Source organism: Hippocampus guttulatus, chromosome 4, assembly GCF_054856545.1.
Source record: "Hippocampus guttulatus isolate MCC_2025c chromosome 4, RoL_Hgut_1.0, whole genome shotgun sequence".
NCBI lineage: Eukaryota > Metazoa > Chordata > Actinopteri > Syngnathiformes > Syngnathidae > Hippocampus > Hippocampus guttulatus.
This window is the reverse complement of record NC_141264.1, coordinates 23,213,248-23,229,106: the sequence shown is the minus strand read 5'-3', so window position 1 is coordinate 23,229,106 and position 15,859 is coordinate 23,213,248. Positions and strand designations below refer to the sequence as shown.

Here is a 15,859-nt window from a genome sequence, read left to right as displayed (position 1 = left end):
TATGAGCAAGTCATTTTCAGGGTTGAAATTTCATACTGGACAGTGACAAACTGCACTGGTTGGCAGATCCGAGGCCTTGTACAGTCCTCCTATGCAATCGTCAGTCAGCCGATTGGAGTTCTAAAAAAAAAAAGAATGGAAACTTTAGAACGTTTCGTTCCCGCTTACAAGCTGTTTTATGTCACACTTTTATGAGCACTTCCTATTGCTCCAGCCCGTCGAGCCCACTCACAATTTGTTCCCACTCAGTCCTTCGGGGACAGGTTCCTAAAGCCTACAGGAGGCAATTCCAGAAGAAACTTTCATTTCCCTCCCACCAAGTGTGCCTTAGTCAGCCCCGCGTCTCCAGGCGGCCTCTCCCATCCAGCAGAGGCGCGTGCAATAAAGGGCACTACCATTACGCCGGCCTGACCCACCAAAGAGTTGTAAAATCTTTAGTGCTGATGCTAGTTAGAGGCGTCGTGATGGCGATGCGGACGACGCAGCGGCAGCATCCACATAAAAATCGATGCGAGGCCGTTAATGGTGCTTTACAGCCTGTGGTGCTATATGAAAGATAATAAAGAAAGTGTGCTTTGAGTAACCTAATGTGTGGCCAAACAGGAGTCAAATGAGGTGCCGTAAAAGTGCGATTGCTTTGTATTTACAGGAGAGTAGTAAAAGAATGCAAGCAAACGTCAACATCATTTCTCACTATATAGCATTGTCTGGAAGTTTCGTCCTGGTTGGTTCATTGAGTAGCTTGGTTATTTTGTTTACAATAAAGGCACCCGGAGGAGCGTACAATGCTGCTCTTTTCACCGATACGATTACACCTTACCGAGCACATTCCCTTACAGTTCACTTGATTCCTATTCATCATTCAGACACACCAAAAGGAACCAAATGCAGAATGCGATTGCAAATGGGCCATTGCACCTTCTGTGAAGATGTAAAAAAAACACCCAAAAAACTGCAAGCAAAAATAAAACAGACAAATAGTCCCGAAGTGGAGCTGCTGGTGCAGGCGGATTATGGCGGATGCACTTTGTGATGTGAGTCAACAGCTAAAAAGCATCGGCGGTATGTAATGTCTGCAATTTCCTTTACAGTACCCCTTTGGCGAGAACATGGAGACTTCACTGCTACAGCCGTTGGACGCATCTCTCCGGACCACCGCCGATTCCTACTGTGGACGGGTGAGCCACTTGTTCACCAAGAGGCTCAAACAAAGCATTGCATCCGTTTAATAGGAGATGACAGGGGGAAGATGAGCCTTGATTCATTAGGGGTGGGACTGTCAAAGGCGGGGGGCGCGTTCGCCTTCTAGCCAATCTCTGCCGGACACCTGAACTCTGGTATGTTTGGAGTGGTCTGATATGTACCAGTGCACGGTTAAGCTGACCCTGCGCTGGCACGTTTTGGAAGGGGTGTGCGGTGCACAAGCACATCAAATAGTAGACGTGTCATACAATTACTCCGATGCGATGGCTCCGCTCGCCAGTTATTCACGATAACGTCCTTGCGCGGTAGAAGTAAACAGAATGAGAAATAGTCTGCCAGGAAAGTTGCAGGACACTTGGTAATGGAGTGACGACGGGGTGAACATACAAACTCCGCATAGAAAGGCTGGAGCTGAGATTGAAACCCACCCAAGGGAAAAACAGCATGACAAAGCAATATAACGTGATATCAATGCAAATGAAGGTAAACTTGTCAAAACAACGTTCTTGTCGAAAAAGCAGACAGAAAAATACCAAGTCACGAAGTTATTAATACCAACATACACGTTTCTAAAGTAACGTATTTTCTGCACTATAGGGCGCACCGAAAAGCATTAAATATTCTCAAAATCTTAGAGTGTGCCTTATAATCCGATGCGCCCTATATATGGATCAGTATTCGGATTTCTTGGCTGTAGTATTTTAAATGTTCTGTAAAGCACTTTGTTACAGCTGCCGCGGTTGTCAAAGCGCTATATAAATAAAGCTGTATTGTATTGTATTCCTTTAGCGTAGCTCCATCTAGTGGATGCGTCGCGTAATTGCAGCCACGATTGTAGCTTCTATTCTATGCGCCTTATAACGCGGTGCGCCCTATATATGAAAACGGTTTTGAAATACGCCATTTGTTGAAGGCGCGCCTTGTAGTGCGGACAATACGCTATTTACAAAATCCTAGATGCATCAAGTACTCCCACCGAAGTGTTTACGCTTCAGACTGCACAGAAAGATGCATTCATTTTGATGACATTTTCATTTTCGCCGTTGACTTCAGCAATAACGTTCACTGGCAAATTTAGTCACTCCGCGTTGGCCTGTTTTACAACCGTCACACTACTTGAATGAATGAAGAGTTATGGTCACACTTGAATGTTATTTATGTAAGATTGTTGTCAATCGTCTCCGTTCTCAACATACGTTGCGACTCGTCACTCTTTGTCAAAACCAACCGAATGACCACAAAAAAGTGAATTGCGTCAGTTACTGAAAGCATCACCTCCAGATATAAGGACTTTATGACGGTAATAACAGTTTGACAGCAAAATGGATTATTTGTTGGCAATTATTCTGAATGAAGCACAAATCTGGGTTACGTCACTGCTGTATGAATGGGGGTCGCGAGTTGTAAGAAGAGCTCCCAGGCTATGCAACGCAATCGTGTACAGTGAGAGACAGCGGAATATATCAGTATCAAGATTTAGTCAAGTCTGTAATGAAGGACTTACGAAAATGAAGACTTAAAAGGCAAGAACAGACACAAGACGGCGTCGAGTATTCCAATGAGGCGTTTCCTTGAATACATGCCTCCTTTTGACCTCTTAAGGAGCTTCTGCATTGTTCTTCAAAGAGATTTCCTCAAACAACATTTGGTACGCGCGGCCCAATAAACCGGATGACAAACAGGCTCAAGCCTACTGAATTATTACCTGTTTACAACTTTTGTACTGCGTAAATTGGGCTGGTGGTCACGCGCAACCCGCTTAATTTTTTATGTGTTTTCAAGCACTGGTTCATATAAAAGACCAGCATCACTCCCTGTTAATTCTCTTTTTTTTTTTTTTTACACCACAGTCGAAAACCTAGTTTACTTTGCAGACATGATTAATTTTGCAGCACTTTTGAGCCAATCGGGTTGTTTTTAAGAAAGATTTATAATCCCAATCATGCCACTTTGCACGGTTAGCCTCAGGTTTTCAGAAAGTCATTAGGGCATATATCAAAGTTCCCTTTAAGTGCAAATAAGGAGCAAACTGTTTTGAAATTAACTTTTGTAAGCCGCCGTGTTGCAAAGAGAAAACGGCGAAGATACATCGTCAACATAGCTTCTCTATTATGTCATCGTGTCTTGAAATGAGCCTTAGCTGATCTATTTAAAAAAAAAATGTATGTCTGGCTGGTCCACCATTATTTCAGTCCACATGTAGGCGAATGCAGCTAAAAAAAACAAAACCAAACCTATTTCACTTGTAATTTTAAAGGCACACCAACAATGTTTTTATCATTACAATTTAATGGGAGAACGTGTTCCGAGGTACAGGGTTGCTTTTATGTCGCGTTGAAACATTATGAAATACAAAATCCTTGTGTGTATGTGGTATGTACAGTATTTAAAATCCCTGCCATTGTGACTGGATTGGATTGTTTACTTTTAAGTGGAGTATTGTCAAAGCTACATTCACACTATGTTACCGTCTGCCACAACAGCTGCCCCATCTGCCCGAAACATAGCGTGCTTCGGGATTCTGGCCACGAGACGTGTTGGAACGGTGCCGCTGATCCCCGCGGGTTTTAAAGACGCACTTTGTTTTGGCCTGCTGTTTTCTCAGTAAGGCTCTCCAGGCCTGTGGCGTTCTGATCGAATCCCTCACGTTTGTCATGTTTTTGTCAAATTGTCTGCGAATGAAATGCGGATGTTGGCCAGCGTTGGAGTGCGTTTGTTGATCTGGCAGAGTTGAATGAAGCTGCCACGTGTACTGCCGCTTAAGAAACGCTTGAAGGAATTCGCTAATTCACCTTTTCTACCAAATCGTGCAAAAGAGGCTGTTATTCAGTGAAAATGTCCATTAAATGACATTACATCTCTCTATCACTCACAAATTTCAACGTTAACGTCACATTTAACGTCGAGCCAAATTAAATTGACTGCATGGGAGGCGAATGTGATATGTTCGTGTGCTTCCATTCCCTCCAAGTTGCGTTCCGCCCCATTACCTACTGTAAGATTTTCGTTGCATTCGCTTCCGTTTTATTTTCTCATCCGCGCTTGTGACGGCAGTGGCAAATTTTGGAAGAATTAAAACGTTTCCGCTGCCACCACGGCCTGTCACATTTGCTCATCCCGTCCCCAAGTTTTGCCCCGCGGTGCCCCGCAACAGCGCTGCCGTGGCCGCCAGCAACATAGTGGAAACTTAGCATTAGCTAAAACTAGCCTGTTGCTATACGAAACGTACATTTGTCAATGTAAAACTTTTTTTGTGTGTGTGTGTGACGTGCTATGTTTTTTCTTTTTTTTTTTTTTGTATCCCTGAGTCACTATTAAAGTCTGAGTGTTTTATTGGTATCACTATCAGTTTGGTAGTTATCTCTAGAATGCTTGTCGTCTTTGACAAGCAATATTAACTGCACACACGTGGTGTCCACATAAAGAGGGGCGCTCATCTTTGAAACAGCAATTAGGCAAGAGGAAACGACTTGAGAAATTGCTGAAAGATGATTCAAAAGGCAGCTGATGTCGGCTTCCGTTGCCCCCGGCTCCGCATTTTGCACGGGCGCATTGACATCCAACGCACGCCTCGGATCAACGCCCCCGATGCATTTCAAACGCGTCTCCTCTAAGAAGCTGTTAAATATTTCAGCTTTTGGCAAGGAAGTGTGCTGTGTGTGTGTGTGGGGGGGGGGGGTATCTTCTATAACAAACAGTTATGAAAGAGTTGCGTAAAGAATGCAGAAGTTATATAAGCCGGACCCTAAACTTTGCCGATGCAAAGTTTATAAAGACCGAACGGATTCAAGTGATGAAAAACACACGGGAGGTCCATTAGCGTCTCACATGAAGCGATTATGTCAATGCAGGAAAAAAAGATATCCTGTAGCAAGATGGATGAGGACGGGCTCAGCGTAAACCTGGTTGAGTTTGGAGGGGCAAGCTAATGCTGCCACCGCCTGGTTACACTCCCCCCGAGTCTGATGCTGATTGAGGTCTCATTCTCGTTGAGTCTTACAGGAACAGCTAATGGATTATTCATGTTATTGCTTGCACCACTTGGCCTCTCAATTGCTCAATAACGATTTTTTTAAAGCCCGGGCATAAATTAAAAAAGTCATGGACTGACAGTAAGAGTAAAAAGGGTCACAAAGTTAGGAATATGCAATGTGAGAAGGGAGGGCAAAGTCATCAACGGCGTATGTACTATCTATTGCCTCATAAGCAGTAAAATGAAAATGACTTTGGGCGAGAGAAACCGCCATGCAGCTCGAAAAACCAAGAACACCTCAGGGGTGGAATGTTGAATATTATTTGACCTAGAAATGCGCGTCATGTATATTTAAAGGGGAAGTCAACTCAAAAAATGTTCTTGACAATAATATGTTCGATGCGCTGCCCCAAATTGAAACACGGCACTTTGGTTAATGTTGTGTTTGTGGATTATGAATAGAGCAGCCAAATCCGGCAATTTTTAGTCATCAACCCATTTTCTTACGGTTGAATTTTGGCCAACCATTTGAATTAATTATTCTGTCGGCAGTGCCACACTACATTACATTTTAAACCACAAGAAAATGTTCACGGTACTGATGTTGTATACAAATAATCCTGATATAATTGTGCTTTAACGTCCAAGGTTCCTCCAAGTAATAGCCACTCTATGTATTTCATAGGAAATATTGAAAAAAAAAATCATTTTCCATCTTAAAAATATTTTCAAAAGTTACATTTTTATATTCACAAAATGTTTCACATTTTTATCTGGGGGGAAAAAACTTCATTGGTTACATTTTTAAACCCACAAAACGTTCTTTTGATTGTGTTCCCTTTTTTTTTTTTTTTTTTTGGGCCTAATTTCATTTAGCGGACGCATGCCCGATGTCGTTGTGATTCATAGAAATCTCTATGTCACCATGGGGGTAATTTGGGGATAAAAAAGTTCATGTTGTTCAGTCCATTACTCGCCCCAAAAAATTGCGCAGCGGGGCTTGTGATGTTTCCCTTGTAATGTTTCTGATTTGTTGTCATTGACAAAGCCGGTGGGGATTCTGTCTGGCCACAACAGAGAGCGAATATTATGAGCCATTCAATATTTAATCCAAAACGCAGCGTTTAAAATGAAATCTGTGTCTGATTGACGTGGCAGGTAGACTTTACTCACGCTTTGCAGCAGCTCTGCTTGTACTTTTGCGTTTTAATGGCTTTGTAATGCCATTTCGTCTTTAAACACTCGCTAATGAGGCAGTGAGTAAGTAAACAAGTGTTAAATCTCCCTTGTCCTTGCACAATTTCCACTGCCTACTTTTTTTTTTTTTTTTTAAACCGCAGTGATCATTTTCATCAGAATTACATTTGCCATCACTTTTTAATTGCGTCTGTACTTCAGCCTCAAAAGCAATTTTCATGTCATTTACCGCCGCGCGACTCGGGGTGTATCCTTCTGCACTGTGCTGATAAAAGGGAATTCCTCACCGTAAGCAGGGCAGGCCGAGGAATATGCATGCGCAAATAAAATGATATAGCTATAGCGCGGTGCCCGTGGGCGGACATTGATGTCATCTCGCCGAGTGATAACGTCACACATTGTCAATTTATGGCCCGACGACCGTACGGGGTTGTACTTGCTGACGGTGCTTTTGGAATGCTAACTATTTCTTTTTATATGGTGGGCAGCATCTGACGTTTCAAATCAACTACTCGGTCGTCACCTGAGTGACAGAATGTGATGAAAGTAGGGCGTTGGCAATTACGTCATTCCGATGCTGCGGCAATATTTTGCATTTTATTTGGCCTTGCCGATCCAGAGGTCTCAAACGCTGGTCCTTGAGGGCGGCTATGCTGCATCTTTCAGATGTCTCCCTCACATGATTCAAATGATCAGCAAGCTCTGCAGCAGCCTGATAGCCATTCGTTTGGAGTTGTTAACGTAACCAAACACTTTTGCATGAGGCGTTTTTTAAGTGTTCACTCCGACAACATCATAAAATTCTAGGAAGCATCCATCCAATCATCCATCCATCCATTTTCCGATCGGCTTTATCCTCACAAGGGTCGCGGGGGCGCTGGAGCCTATCCCAGCCGTCTCCGGGCAGTAGGCGGGGGACACCCTGAACCGGTTGCCAGCCAATCGCGAGGGTGCAACTAGACAAGCAACCATCCGCGCTCACAATCACACCGAGGGACAATTTTGATTGTTCAATCAGCCTGCCATGCGTGTTTTTGGAATGTGGGAGGTAACCGGAGTACCCGGAGAAAACCCAGGCAGGCCCGTGGAGAACATGCAAACTCCACACAGGGAGGCCGGAGCTGGAATTGAACCCCGGTATCTCTGCACTGTGAGGTCAACGCGCTAACCACTGGGCCACCGGGCCGCTTCTCGGAAGCACATGTGACATAATCATACGTCAGTAAATCGCGAGTCAGATTCACCCTTTTGGGACAGCGGTTACGACAGTGGACAGCGTATCATGTTATCGGGTTACAGGAGGTCAGGAAAGGGTTAAAACAATCAAGCGAACAAATCCGTGGCTTTATCACTTTTCGTGTTTCATGAACCCTTTCATGCACCCTGTAACCTGATCACATAAGCCGTGCACGGTAGAAACCGCTGTCACCGAAGGGGTGAAAACAACGATATAAAGAAAAAAGGTCGGCTGCCCTACTTGTAACCACTGTCAACTTACTCACGTGATTGTATCACACTTCACATGTGTGTGTCTAATATTCTGAAGGTTAAATGTAAGATGTAACACGAACTTGCATGAGAGACATTCCCCAATACCGAGCGTGAAGCACATTCCCCCTCGCAGCCACACAGCGCGGATCACGAACTAATCCAATCGGCAACCTCAGCCGAGTGTCGCGCCCGCTCTGCTGACATTCCATAAACAACCACTCAAAGAGCATCGACGCTGACCCGGGGGGGCTGTCGCCTCCGCTGCCATCGCCCGTGAAGATAAAGACATGCTTTATGGATGCATAATATTCAAACACACAAACATAAGGATGTTATTACACAAGCTCTCTCTTCTATTCACTTTTTTTAAACGGGCTTGGCTGGTGCAAATGTCATGGAGATGGAGCTTTGGCGATGCTCACGTAATACCGTCTGTATTACCGCTCATAAAAGAGGTTATCCATCACTCGAGCTGGCCTTTTTTGCCCCCCTGATCAAACGTCTCATCAATGAGCCCCATTCCAGCGCTTTCAGGCTGAAGGGCCGCGTCTTGCGGTCCATGCAGTGCCACGCATCGTTTGCGAACAATACGGCGCGTCTTTCCTGTGTGCCCGCGCTCCCTTGATTGCATCGTAGAGCCTGCTGACAGATTGCGTAAATAGGCAGACTGCGTTATTCATGATAACTAATGATCAACCTCTATTGTCGCTCGCATCAGCGACGATAAATCGCGACTTGGCCAGATGCCCGAGAACGTATTATCTTTTGTGTGCACGTAATTCTGTTTACATGCGCGCATTATTGGGCTACTGAGATCGTACTCGCCTTGTCCTTTTGATGTTTGCGCATATTAAAAGTACCCCCGCCTACAGTGTCAATCCATCTCCGTTTACATAAGGACCAGAAGAGTCAAGATGGCCACCGTAAGTTATTATTACTATGTAATGCCAACTTCAAAATAAAAGCAGTCCAAGTAATACTACACACTCGACATTGATGATTGATTGATTTTGTCTTCCTAAATTAGCAAGCAATTATTGTGGGTGCCGAACTGTTATCACAGACGTGCGGCCGCAATATGCTGGCAATCCAATCTGGCATGCACATTACGCGTAGGCACTTGCGCACCGCTTATGTGCACCCCAGATCATATTGCGCCTTTTGTTTCAGTTAAAGGGGAACTTAAAGCCAACATTTTCCTGGCAATATGTTATGTGTGCCACCGCGAAGTCTAAATTTGGTGAATGGATCAATCCCATCTTTTTTCATCACTGTCAGGGTAGCTGCCATTTTGTCCTGTGCTGCCCTCTGCTGTCGCCCGAAATTGAAATCATAGGCCTCACTTGGCCTCACATTGCGAACGTCATGTGACCCAACCAAATAAACAGGTGAGGTGCAAAGGAATCAATTACAACAGTGCATGCCTACTGGTGGTACGCAGTCTCCCTCTAGTGGTATGGGAAAGAATCTCTACCTATGCACACTTCAGGTGTATTCAACTTTTACGTTTTTTAACTCGGATACATTTGGTCCATTTTGAGATGTTCCTCAAAGGTTTATAAAGTGACTTTTTGGGAGATGAGCCAAATTTAAATTTGTTTCCAGAGCAGTCCTTGTGATTTTAATTTTAGTTGTGCCGTCGTCTTTGATCCAAGACGCCTTAATTGCTTTATAATTGCAGCCGAGTTGCCAAACTTTGGTCCTCCTTCTCTAATGTGAGTCGCGTTTTCTCTCTTACTTCTTCGCAGAACCCCCCTTGAGTCCTCAACCTCACGCTGGAGGTCATTTAATTGTCTTCCGCGCGCATCCCTGCTTGGCTGGCATTTCCTAATGAATCTATCGCTCGCGGCCGCCCACACAGACACACACACACACACACACAGGGGCAGTTTGCTTCATTGACTATCGGTGCGCCTCGACCTGCGCGAGGAACCTTTAATTGTTTTTCCCTCCCAAGTCTGACAGCCGACGACACATGATGGATTTGCCCGAATGTTTATCAGTGACACACAAAAAGGGGCAATCTCTATAAACCTTGAAAAACATTCACGGTCAAATGAAAACTTGCCGAGAGATCCAACTTGCAAAGACTTGAAGTTTAGCGTGGCGTGTGGAAATCCCCGCGGCTAAATGGACTCTTCGACATAGACTCGGCATTTTCGCACAAATCTCTCTCCAGCTCATAAACGTGGCAGTGAAGGAAGTGTTAAATGAGCTGGCTTTAGTGCAAACACATGCGCCCCTCCTCATATGAAACGTATTACAAAAACCCTCATCTGAAGAACTAATTCACCCGTCGGGTTTCTTAACACTCGGAGGGCACTCGTCAGCAAGGCAGATTAATCGGACACATTCCAGCAACACCATTTAACGGTATATGTGCATAATGAGCTGTGCGGCTTCAGCCAAAGAACGTGGGACAAATGGCGCCTCCAAAGTCATTTTTCAGGCCCCCTTTCATTACTTGCAAGGGCACTTTGACCTGGAAAGACCGAAATGGATCCTCATCAAAGTCATTACCATTATTGATGTATCCTTGGCGCATTAAAAGGGCCTTTTCCCACCCGTGGTCTGACCGATTGTCGACAACATTTAATCAAATATTTCTCAAGAAAATCGCATTCCGCCTATTAGGTTGATAATGCAGGTTTCAAAGGCCCCCGTTTTGCGTCCAGATTGGGTCATCTGGAGTCAGGCTCGTGTTAGACGATTACATGGTCCAGCATGCGGCAACCTGACCGAGAAATCATGTGTAATTTTTGCCGAGAGTGTCTCGACAACTCCAGAATTTGACTCCACAAAGTCCAATTATTTCACAAAGCTTCGTGCCAGCTTGCCTCGCCCGCAGGAGCCATCGCTACTGAGCTTTTGCGATTTAATCACTCCCGTTAGCCCACAGCCACCGTGTGTTCCACTTACAGCGTTACATCCCCTGCAATTGAAACTTGTATGACATGACGTACGGTCTCCAAACTAAATTGGTTTCTGTCCATTAAAAGCAGACGTAATCAATGGGAAGAAATGCCAGATGACTTCATAATGGGCTCGCTGTCAATATATCACAGCAAAAGGAAATTAATGACACGAGCGTAAAGTCGGAGAAGTTGTTTCACCGTGGTTGGACCAATGACTTGATTTCATTTTAAAAGAGTGAAAAATAATTGTTTACAGTCACGGGACTAACAGAGAGACGCCGGTTGGTTGCAGCTATTCGCTCTTTTGCTTCCTCCTGTACAGAAAATCACTTTTTGTACTCACAGGAACCATTTGTACAAAATCGAATAAATGCCTCGCTTAAAAACAAACGGTATGCTAATCCCGTCATCACTTCCCTCGAAGACACAGGTGTGAAAATCAAGGCCCGGGGGCCAGATCTGGCCCACCACAACATGTTGTGGCCCGCCTAAGAAAATCATATGTGTCAACTTCCATGACCCTTGCTTAAATCTGTACCGAAATCTCAAATATGTAATAAATAACTGACATTTTGCAATAACTTTGTGACCCGGTTGACACTCACTTTATATTGACCGATTCTTTCTACCCGTCCACTTTGCTGCTGTAAAAAAATCCCGATTTCCCCTTTGAATAAAATAATCTATGAAAAAAAAACATTCCTTTGCAAGCCACCAGGCGCACATGCCCTTCTGACTGACTCCCCCACCCCATAGATGTATTCCGCAAGCATCACAGGTATTCAAAGTCGAGATAAGAAAGGGTTTAGCGCTGTGCAATTGCCTCCCAGCCACAAAATCTTCGGCACGTCCTTTTGTGCTTGCGCTCTCTCTCTCTCTCTCTCAGCTCTGCTCTGATGGGGTTAGAAGTGTAGTGAATGGATTAAAAACACCCACAGCTGCACACCAAACTAAACAGAAGACAAAATTGAAACATTACAGCTTGACTTTGTGGATACCTTGGGAAAAGTGACCTCAAAGTGATACCCACAAATACAGTTTGCGGATGAAGGAAATGCATTGCCAGAGTCAAATGGATTTGTTTTTAGCAAAAATTCAATAATGCTTCACTGTCAATGTTGGTGACCGCATTGACAAGAGGCTTTAACTGCGATCGGCGATCAATTTACTCCATACCGTGAACACTAATTGCTGTCTTCCCCGGATGCGTTTGTAACCCCCAAGAGTTTCACTTCATTTGAGGTGCGACAGGACGGAGGTCACAAAGGCGAGAGCGTCATTGATTGGAAAACACAATGCACTTAAATTAGCCACGGCGAGAACCTTAACCAACAAAAGGATATTCATTAACGGGAAAGCAGTAAATCAAACGGCGGACGGGAGCAGCCTTTAATTAAAAACCTAGCTGTGTCTGATCATGTATTCAAGTAACAAAACAAATACAGAAATCCACTCGCCACTTTGGGCTTGTTTTGTGGCTGCAGTGCTTTGCGGGTTTTCCCAAAATAATGGATTCATATCAAAAAAGATTCATTAAAATATTTACATGAAAACAGGCGGCCCATGGACGAGTGGTTCACACGTCGACCTCACAGTGCAGACGTACTGAGTTCGATTCCAGCTCTAGCCTTCCAGTGTAGAGTTTGCATGTTCTCCCTGTGCCTGTGTGGGTTTTCTCCGGGTACTCTGGTTTCCTGCCACATTCCAAAAACATGCATGGCAGGCTTATTGAACACTCTAAATTGTCCCTAGGTGTGAGTGTGAGCGCAGATGGTTGTTTGTCTCCGTGTGCCCTGCGATTGGGTGGCAACCGGTTCAGGATGTCCCCCGCCTACTGCCTGAAGACAGCTGGGATAGGCTGTGGTACGCCGGCGACCCTTGTGAGGAGAAGCGGATAAGAAAATGGATGGATGGATAAAATGAAAAAAAAAATACATCCAGACTGTATTTTCATCTTGTCCTTCAACGGTGGCGGCGGGGGGCATTAAAAAATTTACATGAAAACAGGCGGCCCATGGACGAGTGGTTCACACGTCGACCTCACAGTGCAGACGTACTGAGTTCGATTCCAGCTCCAGCCTTCCAGTGTAGAGTTTGCATGTTCTCCCTGTGCCTGTGTGGGTTTTCTCCGGGTACTCTGGTTTCCTGCCACATTCCAAAAACATGCATGGCAGGCTTATTGAACACTCTAAATTGTCCCTAGGTGTGAGTGTGAGCGCGGATGGTTTTTTGTCTCCGTGTGCCCTGCGATTGGCTGGCAACCGGTTCAGGGTGAACCCCGCCTACTACCCAAAGGCAGCTTGGATAGGCTGTGGTACGCCGGCGACCCTTGTGAGGAGAAGCGGATAATAAAAATGGATGGATGGATAAAATGAAAAAAGAAATACATCCAGACTGTATTTTCATCTTGTCCTTCAACGGTGGCGGCGGGGGGCTGGTTTGCAACCTTGACCAAGTCGGGGAGCCTCATTTTGAAGGTTTCCCGACCCAGTCAGCTAGTTTTTAGACACGTCACAAGGAAGCATTGACACCTCAGATGAAGGCTGAAGTGACAGACGAAACTCAGTAAGAGGCTAGTTAAGAATTTTTTTTTCTTCATGAAAAAAGACCATTGATGAAAAGAAACCTTGAACCTATTTCAACAAGAGGAACGTCATAGCGCTACACATCACCCTCTAATTCAAAAACCTCAGCCACATCTTCAATGACTCTAGCAGAAGAGCGTCCCAGTGAACCTAAAACCTGTTTCCTACCTCGCGGGTTTTCACCTTTTGCGGTTCCTGGTCCCCATTAGCCGCAAAAAACAAGGGATTACAGCTTTAAACAAAGATCTTGCCGTGACGTGTTAGATACGTTGGCCCTCTTGTGTCAGATTACTCAAACCCAAAGACTTTTTTCTCGGTAGCAGGTTAATAATCCTGAAAGTTTCAAAACAACACCATCGATGGTCTCATACGGTTGGATCTTTCCAATAGATCCGAGCACAAATGAGCGCGTCCACTGATGTCAGCCTTGTCTGCCTCACAACCCAGTAGAAGTCTAATTAGCACCCATGGCACTGAAACCACCTCTAATCGTTTAACAAAAGGCCCAAAGAAATCGGTACCACAAAATCAGAAAGCAATTCTTCATTTGCATTTAGATTGTGTTTTCATAATAAAGCCCATGGATGAGTTTGTCTGTGGGAAAAAGATAATGAAACCTTCGAGCATGGCTGAACCTCGCATAGGAGCTTCTCCACTGGCAGCAACCTCTGGCAGTAAACATTCTTCCGTAGATCCAAAGTTTGAATGAGTTCTATGCATAAAACACAAATTGTCATGTTCAACTTGGTCGACATAAAATGTCCTGTTCCACCTTGGAAGGTGACTTTTTGAAAGAATCGGGTTGTACGTTTCTTTGCATGTGCTTACCGTGCGATGAGGTTTGCACACTATACACAACGCTCTAGTATATCTGTCCCAAACTATCCAAATACTCCTGGTCTGGCCCCTATTTCAAATTTTAGAACCCATTGTGGCCGACAAATCAAAAAGTTTACCCCCCCCCCCCCCCCGTCCCTTAGCAGTAACCACACCCACTTCAGCGGATCCCCGCATATTTGCATTTCAGCATTCACAAATTCTATCCATCCATTTTGTTATCCGCTTATCCTCACAAGGGTCGCCGGCGTACCACAGCCTATCCAAGCTGTCTTTGGGCAGTAGGCGGGGTTCACCCTGGACCGGTTGCCAGCCAATCGCAGGGCACACATCGCCGAACAACCATTCACACTCACAATCACACCTAGTGACAATTTTGAGTGTCCAATTAACCTGCCATGCATGTTTTTGGAATGTGGGAGGAAACCGGAGTACCCGGAGAAAACCCACACAGGCACGGGGAGAACATACAAACTCCACACAGGGTGGCCGGAGCCGGAATCGAACCCTGAACCACTGCACTGTGAGTCAGACATGCTATTCAGTTGTCCACCGGGCTGCCCCAAATTTATCGTGAAGCTGATTTTATTTTGGAACCTATCCTCCGTTATTTGAACAAAAACTCACCTATTTGCCATATTATGCAACAGCAAAAAAATATATTATAATGTCTATTTAACTGAGATAAAGAACGCTTACTGTCGGCTTTAAAACATAGCTAAAAAAAAATTCTAAAACTAGTTATCCGCTCAACCAAACTTCTGAAGAGGAAGATGGTAGAGCTGCCTAAACCACCCACGCATTGCGCACATTCAGGGTGTTTGACGGAAAATACATGACGTGCTTTCAAGACAACAGGGCTAAAGAAATGAGCATTGAGTGCCCAGCACTGCGGAATTCGGTTTAGGTGCAGATAATACCCGGCAAGGCGGAAAACTGCTGGATTATGCGCAGTGCGAGTAGTTAGACTTGGCCTTTTTATTTTCATCAACTGCCAATATTTCTCCAGGGTTCCACACCACATGAGCTGCCCGTTCAAAGTGATTCGCTCATTTTATTCCTCTGGCTGATGTCAACACGCTGCGAGCGTTATTGCGCGAGCTGTCTGTCTCATTACACTCCGATATTGAAGGAATAGTCGCTCAAGTCATAATGAAATCCAACTGACAATGCGTTTTCTGCCTTATACACGTGTTCCGCCGCTATTTATGCCGCAGCATTCCGAATTTGAATAGACAGGTTGAATGAAACGATGCTATCGACGTTATAGCGCCACAGTCTCGCAGCAACTGACAACGTATCCGGCCCATCAAAGCGTTTCATTATTCCCCACCATTTGGGCGCATTCATTATTTGCGCCGCGTTTTCATTCTCCCGCGTCTTCCTGTCTTTGAAAACACCGGCAGATCTATTCAGCGCCTCCCTTAATATTTCTCTTTCATTCACCGTCAACAAAACCATTTCACAGCCTCGCGCTAATGGGATAATGGCGCTGGAATAATGCACGCAGCAGCGTCCCTGGGTCACTCGCAGAGTTTTGTTGAGCAGCCAAGAGAGGCGTGCGAGTCCGCTCAGAAGTCCGTTCAAAGAATAGTTTTGCGGGCAATCCCGGAGAGGTAGCGAGGCATGCGCCGTCTTCATGTTTGCAATATTTCCAT

At 44.9% G+C, this 15,859-nt stretch overlaps 1 protein-coding gene across 4 annotated transcripts in view; it reads left to right on the top strand.

Annotated features, from left to right (window-relative positions):
- Positions 1–15,859, top strand: part of gxylt1a (glucoside xylosyltransferase 1a) — a 44,159-nt gene that overhangs the window by 5,545 nt on the left and 22,755 nt on the right. For 3 of the 4 annotated variants that reach the window (XM_086109193.1, XM_086109194.1, XM_086109190.1), the window contains one exon: positions 1,092–4,542. In XM_086109193.1, the coding sequence (XP_085965319.1) occupies positions 1,092–1,229 (138 nt within the window). In that variant the 3' untranslated portion in view covers positions 1,230–4,542. Of the gene's footprint in view, positions 1–1,091; positions 4,543–15,859 lie in introns of those variants that run through there. The other variant, XM_086109191.1, reaches the window with a different exon arrangement.